This window comes from Aethalodelphis obliquidens, unplaced genomic scaffold (genome assembly GCF_003676395.1).
Source record: "Aethalodelphis obliquidens isolate GAN/ISIS:26980383/991018 unplaced genomic scaffold, ASM367639v1 scaffold80, whole genome shotgun sequence".
Classification (NCBI taxonomy): domain Eukaryota; kingdom Metazoa; phylum Chordata; class Mammalia; order Artiodactyla; family Delphinidae; genus Aethalodelphis; species Aethalodelphis obliquidens.
Genome location: NW_020838024.1, coordinates 3676660 through 3685855, shown reverse-complemented (window position 1 = coordinate 3685855; position 9196 = coordinate 3676660). Strand labels below are relative to the sequence as shown.

The window sequence follows — 9196 nt, the reverse complement described above, 5'->3', positions numbered from 1 at the left end:
GGGAAGCCCACAAAGGACTTTTTAAATGAAAATTTATGATATTTTGGTGCAATGTCGTCATTTGTCCTTTAAACTAGTCTAGCTGATTGTATCTCAAAGTTTATGGTTAAACCACCATAAGTGTGTTTTGCTTGTACGTAAGTAATTTGACAAATGCAGAGCCTGTGTGTTCCCTGCGCCACCAGGGAACCCTAGACTTTTTTTTGATACTGAGCCTTTGAGAGGCTGAGCTAAAGTTATGACTTTATTTTTGCTATGAAATATAATAAAAGTAATCATAGCTAACATTTACTGAGAATTTACCATGTGAAGGGTACTGTGCCCAGTGTTTTACATGCACCATCTCATTTAATCTTTCCCAAACCCTAATCAATGGAAACTAAATATTCCTTCTACATATGAAGGTAAAATTCATACTTGCTCAAGGCTCACAGCTAGCAAGGTAAAATACTTGCTCAAGGCTCACAGCTAGGAAGTAGCAGAGCTGGGACTCAAACTCATCTCTCGCATAACTCTATGATTATATACATATCAGCTTTCAGTCAACTAACAATTCTATGAGAGCTACTATAAAATCCACAGTGAAACACTGTCATTTGGGTACTTACCTTGTCGTGATTTTCTCTATTCCAGGCCTATTCTATCTGTGTTTCTTTGTTCACTGAAGTCAGCCCCCAAGCTGCAGAGGCGAGCACGTTACTAACCAAGGCTTATGCCATGTCTGAAGAGGCCCAACACAGGGGTAAGTAGAAGAGGTGGTTTTGCAAATATTAACATTTCCTGGTCACAGGAGGGAAGCACATTGGCAAATGGAATGGTCTATCTATCAATATGGACAGATTATAAGTAGCTATTCATGTCTGTGATGGAAAGATAAGACTGGATACCATTTTGTAGGAAATTAGGCACAATCATATCTCCCCAAATTAGTTGGAACATCAAAACCAGTAAGATTGGCGGGCTTCCCTGGTGGTGCAGTGGTTGAGAGTCCGCCTGCCGATGCAGGGGACGCGGGTTCATGCCCCGGTCCGGGAAGATCCCACATGCCGCGGAGCGGCTGGGCCCGTGAGCCATGGCCGCTAGGCCTGCGCGTCCGGAGCCTGTGCTCTGCAACGGGAGAGGCCACAAAAAGAAGAGGCCCCCCCCCCAAAAAAAAAAAAAAAAAAAAAAAACCAGTAAGATCAACTGATTTCCATTTCCTTTATTCCCTTAGAGTCTCAGCAAAACTCACCTGCATAAAGAGTAGAAATCCTACATGCTATGAATGTGACCTGAGGTGTCTCAGTTAGTGAGGAGATCCAGTGATAAAAGAGAAAAACATTGGCTCCTCTCCTCACCTTCCTCCACTCTCAACCTCCTGGACTTATAAGAGAGAATGTTTGTAGCAGCTAGAATTTTCTTGATTTCTATTCAAAAGTGAGGTACTGGGGATTCTAGAGGAAAGCCAAGTCATGAACTCATCCAACAGTAGTCCTTCCTTAGGCAGAGTCATCCTTTTCAAAGTGGGTAGCTTTGGGAGAGACGCAAAGGAACTGGTAAGGGAGGACACTGTCCCATGCTCACCTGGCTTGATCCACTTAATGGACACTAATTGTATTCAGTGGTTTATCAGGAGGAGTTCGGGATTTGTAAAGAATGTAACTTAAATATTTTTTAAATGTTGATCTTCTCTGCTTATAAAAGTAATCCATTTTGGTGGACATTATTTTCCAGTCATATATGAGAAAAAGAGAGAGAGAGGAAAAGTGTGTGTGTGTGTGTGTGTGTATATATGTGTGTGTGTGTGTGTGAGAGAGAGGGAGAGAGAGAGAGAAGGAGGGAGGATATTATAGGGAAAGTTTTGTGTCCTACTTTTTTCCACTCTTGTATTTCCCCATGTTATTAAATAAACTTTTGTTTTTTAGTTTTCAGAAGTTATTTGGATATTTTGAATATTGTTTACTTTAGCATGAATGTTAATTGAAGCTTCTTATTCTGTGTTTTCTAGCTAATCATCTTGCTCATTTAAAAAATGTCCTTGTGTATACTCACAGTATTTGTGCTCCATCTATATATTTGATTTTTTAAAAATTGGTGGGAATGTAAATTGATACAACCACTATGGAGAACAGTATGGAGGTTCCTTAAAAAACTAAAAATAGAACTACCATATGACCCAGCAATCCCACTACTGGGCATACGCCCTGAGAAAAGCATAATTCAAAAAGAGTCATGTACCACAATGTTCATTGCAGGTCTATTTACAATAGCCAGGGCATGGAACCAACTTACATGTCCATAGACAGATGAATGGATAAAGAAGATGTGGCACATATATGCAGTGGAATATTAGCCATAAAAAGAAATGAAATTGAGTTATTTGTAGTGAGGTGGATGGACCTAGAATCTGTCATAGAAAGTGAAGTAAGTCAAAGAGAAAAACAAATACCATATGCTAACACATATATATGGAATCTAAAAAAATTCCATGAATGGATTTTTGGATTCATTCTGATGAACGTAGTGTCAGGGCAGGAATAAAGATGTCGACATAGAGAGTGCACTGAAGGACCTGGCGGGGAGGGGGAAGCTGGAGCGAAGTGAGAATAGCATCGACACATATACACTACCAAATGTAAAACAGTTAGCTAGTGGGGAGCAGCAGCATAGCACAGGGAGATCAGCTCAGTGCTTTGCTATACCTAGAGAGGTGGGATGGGGAGTGTGGGAGGGAGGCTCAGCGGGGAGGGGATGTGGGGTTGTATGTGTGCATGTGGCTGATTCACTTTGTTGTGTGACAGAGGCTAGTGCAGTATTGTGAAGCAATTACACTCCAATAAAGATCTATTACAAAAAATACAAAAAAAATTAGTTATGGTTATTAAGAAATTTAATCTATTTGTGAATATGTAAAATTTGTTTTTTATGAGAAAAAGTTTATGATTATAGAGTTAGGAGATTCCAAGGCCACCTTATTCTTTTCTTGGATACTAATTTTTAACTTTAAGGAAAATCTGGATTGTCACCTCCTAGCATCCACTGAATTCCAGATGGATTAATATTTTTTACATCAAAACTAAAAAATATAAATTAGCCAGAAGAAAGTACAGTACTGGAATGAAGTGTACTGAAGTTAAAAATTGGAGGAAAGAACTCTCTGAGCACAAAAGATATACCAGAAAAGAAGAGATTGATAGGTTTAATTATAAAAAGACCTAAGACTGGTGCCTGTCATGAAATACCATAAATAAAATAAAAAACAAACTCAACCAAGATGAACAGATAACCCAAATAGACCCTAATTATTAAAAAAGAAAAAAAGGATTTGTATTTAACTTTCTGAGAAGGAAATCTCCAAGCCCAGATGATTTCACTGGGTAATTCTACTTAACATTTAAAGAAGAAATAACACCCATCCTACATAATCTTTTCATAAAATTGAGGAAGAGGGATTACTTCTCAACTCATCTTATGAGGCCAGCATCACCCTGATAACAAAATCAGGCAAAGACACTGGAAGAAAAGACAAAACCAAAACAAAAAAACCAACTATAGACCAATACCTTTCATGCACATAGATGTAAAAAATCCTCAACAAAATATATAGCAATATATAAAAAAAGAATAATACACCATGATCAAGTGAGGTTTTTTCCTTGAGAATGTCAGGCTGGTTCAGTATTCAAACCTGAATCTTGCCAATTGATGCAGAAAAAGCATGTGACGGAATTTAACATCCTTTCATGATGGAAGGGGAACTTCCTCAATCTGACAAAAGGCCTGTACAAAAAACCTACAGCTCACATCATGTTTAACGGTAAGAGTGAATGCTTTCCTCTTAAGATTAAGAACAAGGGGAAGATGTTCACTCGCTACTCTTACTCAACATAGTACTGGAAGTCTTAGCCAGTGTAATAGGCAAGAAAAAGACATACAGCTTAGAAGAAATAAAATGGTCTCTATTTGTAGATAACATGACTGGCCAAGGAATCTAGAATTCCGGGGAATCTACAAATCTCCTAGATCTAGTAAGTGAGTTTAAGCTTCGCAAGGTCATAGGGTACGAGATCAACACACAAAAACAAGTCATATTTCTATATTAGCAAGGTACAACTGGAAACCAAAATTTTTAAAGATATCCTCCCAAGTGAAACACTTAGGTATAAATCTAACAAAATATATACAGGATCTATGTCCTGAAAACTACAAAATCCTGATCAAAGAGGTCAGAGATGACCTAAATAAATGGAGACACACTGTGTTCTTGGATTGGAAGACTCAATATAGTAAGGAGGTCAGTTCTTCCCAAATCAGTCAATGGATTTAATGCAATTATGATCAAAATCCCAGCAGCAATTTTTGTAAATATAGACAAGCCGACTCTAAAATTTATATGGAAAAGCAAAGAAACCAAGAAGCTAAAGCAATTTTTAAAAATAGTACAGTTGGAGAAAATCACACCACTTGATTTTAAGACTTCCTCTAAAGCAGCAATTAGCAAGAGTGGTATTGGTGAAGAGATAGACAGAAATCAGAATCACTGGAACACAAGGAGAGTCTAGAAATAGACTTAATTAATTAATGGCCAATTAATTTTTGACAAAGGTGCAAAAGCAATTCAATGTGTAAATGATAGTCTTTTCAGCAGATAATATTGGAACAATTGGTATCCACCCGCCAAAAAACCCCCCAAAACACTCTCATATTGTCCATAAACATTAACTCAAAATGAATCATTGTCCTAAATGTAAGAGCTAAAATTTACATTTACTTTACAATAATCAAGAAATAATATATAACAGCAAAGATGCCAATTTTCTTCTATCAAATTGTCAACATTTTAAAAAGGGTAACATTTGTGATTGATGAGAACAATTTGATTACAAACTCCCTGAAGGGCAATTTGGCAGGATGTCACACATCTTACAGCTATATATATTTTAAAACTGTAATGAGATCAAGCTTTCACCCATCCTATGTAAAAATTTTAAAAATTTGAAAATATCTAGCTTTTGCCAGACAGTGGGTAAACAGGTCTGCTCATTCATAGCTGGTGGGAGTGCTAATGTAAACTGATATGAAATTGGGGGACCAATTTGATATATCTAGTAAAATTGAAAAGGAAACATGTATAAGGATGTTCACTGTGGCAGTATTTGTAATTGTGAAAAATTAGAAACAACCTTATCAATAAATGAAAGGAAAATTTGGTATATTAACTAGATCGAATTTTGTAATGTTTAAAAGGGCTAGATTTGGGGAGTTCCTGCTGGCCTAGTGGTTAGGATTCCAGGCTTTACTGCCATGGCCCGGGTTCAATCCCTGGTCGGGGAACTGAGATCTCGCAAGCCATGCAGCGTGGCTAAAATAAAATAAAATAAAAGGACCAGACTTTTTAAATAAAGAGAAGGTTAATTTTAAAAAACAGCATTAAGGAAAAAATAACTTGCATTTTTAGGACACAGAAAATACTACTGTTTATATTTACATATATGTAAACATGAAAAATGAACTGCAGAGTAAGTAGAACTGCATTAAAGTGTACATCAAAATGTAAACAGAGGCAGAGACTTCTGGCTGTGGCTTTGTAAAGAGGTCTGTATACACTCTCAACATACACAGCAAACGTACACACACAGACACAAACTAAATAAAATGATCAAAAACACCCATTTCAGGGCACTGGAAATAGATAAGCAACAAACAGATTGCAAATCATTCTCAAAAAACTGTTAGAGCTTTAGATAAAGAGAGAGTCTTTCTGGCATCTTGCGTGGGGCTACTCCTATCCATCCACTGCCCCAGCTTAGTCCTTGAGAATAGCAATTTTATCAGCATGGAACTAGCCAAGAGCACCAGCAGCTTTGCTGGCAGAGGAGGCTGCTGACTCAGTTTAGAGCAAGGGGCAAAAACCTACAGATTTATCAGATAATAGTGGCCAACTTAGTAGGAAATGAATTGGGGATCGCCTGATATTTGTTAGCCTGAATTTGCTGTAGTGGTTGGTGTCAGTCTCAGGCCAGTCATAAATTTTAACCAGAGGAACCTTGAAATGAGAGAGCCATAGAAAGGCTAGATGAGCTTTCCAGCATCCCTGGCCAACTGGGAAACCACATACACATGCAGGGGACATTGGAGAGTCCAGCAGAAAGTAACAAGCAAAGGAGACTTCAAATGTGGCAGAGCTTTAAATGTACCCCCCAGTCTACATACAGGTCACTCAACAGAGGATGAAAGACGTAGAGTCTGGAGGCATTTGAGCGCAACCTCTTCCCAAGTCAGTGGGTCAACACGAAGCTGTGCAGACACAGGGGTCACCCCCAGGAATCCAGACTAAACATTAAAATAAGTGTTAAAACCTGAGCAAAGACTTTCAGTTTCTGGTCCAGTATGTAGGAACTTGGAAATGGTCTCTCCATCCTAACAGCAAGAAAAAAGCTGAACAGACTGAAAAATCAGTAACTCTTCTTAGATCTGTCAGAGAAGTGAGGTCACAGGGCAGACTGATGCCCCTGAAATTGGAGACACGGGTGAATACAGATAATCACAATTCACCAGAACAGATACCCATCTTCACAGGAACCAGTACTGGGGTAGGAAAACCTGAACTGTAGTTGATGAATTTATGGAAGCTCAGTGTGCACAAGTCTGAGAGTTAACACTTCTAAGGGTACTCAGTCACAGGGGAGCCCCTACACTTTAGTGTTTTACCTCCAGGAACTTGACCAGGTTCTCAAAGTGAATACTGGAGAAAAATCCCCCCTTGCTTGCAGCAGGGAGAGGGGGAAAGTCACCAGTTAAAAATATACCAGAACATTCTGCCTAACAAGGCCTATCCTCAGGAGAAACTCTTTTTTACCAGACCCTAACGGGTTTTTTTCAGAGCCTAACCAGCCTGAGAAAATGGAAATATCCAGCTCCAGCCTCCTCCATCCTGTCCCACCTGAGGAAGAGGGCGACTGAAGAGCACCTGTGTTCACAGTGCAGAGGTGTAGGCCCACCAAAAGACTGAGACCTCGTCATAGGATTATACAACATTGCCCTTCCCCCAGCACCTTACTACCACATTACTAAAGACCTATTTAGAGCAGTTCCTTTTACCCAATACATCATGCCCAGCTACCAAGAAAAAACTACAGGGCATACTAAAAGGCAAAGACCACAATTTGAAGAGACAGGGCAGGCAAGCATCAGAGCCATACTCAGATATGGCAGGGATGCTGGAATTATCAGACTGGGAATTTAAAACAACTATGTGTTATCCAAGGGCAGGAGATAGATTTCCCAGCTCAAGAAAACAGAGAGAGAACTCACCCTTCCTCTGCCTTTTTGGGGGTTGTTGTTGTTCTGTCTAGGCCCTCAATGGATTGGGTGATGTCAACGCATATTGGTGAGGGTGGATCTTCTTTACTCAGTCTACTGATTCAGATGCTAATGTCTCCGGGAGACACCCTCACAGACACCCTCAGAAATAATGTTTTACCAGCTGTTTGGGCATCTGTTAGCCCAGTCAAGTTGACACAAAAGTAACCATCACAAATACACTCCTTGTCAACTTGATACCTGTATGCATCTCCTTAAACATAATCTCCAAATAAAGACAATAACAAGGTCATAATTCCACCTGACATGATACAACTATCCTGGGTACAACTGAAAACGCACGAATCCCTTCCCCCAGAAGAGGAGATAAAGACCTTCAAGGATGTTTACTCATCTTCTGGTATCCCATAACCTGAAAGCTATGCTGTAAAATTAATGGTCCTTAAATGCTGATATAAAGTTAATACATCTTATGTAACATGATGAAATAAAATAGCAAAGAAAGCAAAGATATTTGCTTAATATACACACACACACACACACACACACACACACAAACAAACATATTTATAAAATAAGGAGGAAATGCTCATTACAATTATAGTCCTCATTTCTGTAACTGGTTATGTGGTCTTAGCTGGTATTTGTAACTACCCTTTTCTGCTACCCATTCTATTTTCCTCTTGTTTTATTAGCACCTCAGCTGGTAATGGTTCTTTGCCTGGTGGGGTGGTCCAAACCTTCATTCCTGAACTAATCTGGCCTGGATTGGGATGTTGTAGTTTTCCATTGACCTTAATCACAGGACACAGTAATACTAAGAGAAGCCCTAAGGGATCTCCTGTATTCCAGACATACTCTTCTTTACCTCCATTGTGGAATACTACTCCAGTTCTTCTTAGTGGTCAGGATCAATCAGCCCAGTCAGCACAGTAACTCCTTTCCTTGTCTGTTGACTCAAAAGGCATGAGGAACCCCAAATGGCCAGGTAGCAGTCTTAACTTCCAGTTCAATGGAATCATTGTTGTATCACCTGGTGGAAGCACTCCTCCCTCTGGAACTAAGACCTCTAGGCCAGCAGAGCATAAAGTTACGGGAACAGGAAGAAAAATTTTGCTAGTGGGTCACTAGGGGTTATAGTGGCACTACTCATAGTTCCACCCCTTGATCCCTAGACCTGTGAATCCTGGCTACTGGAGAAACAGTACCATATACTGGATGCTGATTCAGAGAATATACAGCGTTCTGGAGAAGCTTGACCCAGCCTTGCAAAGTATTGCCACCTAGCTGACACTGTAACTGAGTCTTCAAAAGGCATTCCACTGTTCCATGAAGACAGCTACTTTAGGATGGTGGGTAACCATCCTAAAGTGGTGAATTCCATGAGCCTGGGCCCACTGCCACACTTTGCTGTGAAGTGAGCTCCTTGGTCTGAAGCAGTATTGTGTGGAATACCATGATGGTGAATAAGGTATCCTATAAGTCCACAGATGGTGGTTTTGGCAGAAGCGTTGCATGCAGGAAATACAAATCTGCATCCAGCGTAGGTATCTGCAGGGGCAGGACAAAACACTGCCCCTTCCATGATGGAAGTAGTCCAATGTAACCAACCTGCTACTAGGTAGATAGCTGATCACCTGGGGAATGCTGCCATACTGAGAGCTCAGTGTTGGTCTCTGTGCTGGCAGATTGGACACTCAACAGTGGCCATAACCAGGCTGGCCTTGGTGAGTGGGAGTCGAAGTTGTTGAGCCCACTCCTGGTACCAAAATCTGTGTTAGAGTTCTCCAGAGAAACATAACCAATAGTATATATAGATAGAGATATAAAAGAGGAGCTTTGGGCTTCCCTGGTGGCGCAGTGGTTGAGAGTCCGCCTGCCGATGCAGGGGACA

The 9196-nt window shown here is 40.0% G+C and overlaps 1 protein-coding gene across 1 annotated transcript in view; it reads left to right on the top strand.

Annotated features, from left to right (window-relative positions):
* The window catches only part of TTC23L (tetratricopeptide repeat domain 23 like), a 46696-nt gene that overhangs the window by 31666 nt on the left and 5834 nt on the right, over positions 1 to 9196 (top strand). Inside the window, exon 9 of the mRNA XM_027092672.1 lies at positions 634 to 742. Within this exon, the coding sequence (XP_026948473.1) occupies positions 634 to 742 (109 nt within the window). The remainder of the gene's footprint in view (positions 1 to 633; positions 743 to 9196) is intronic.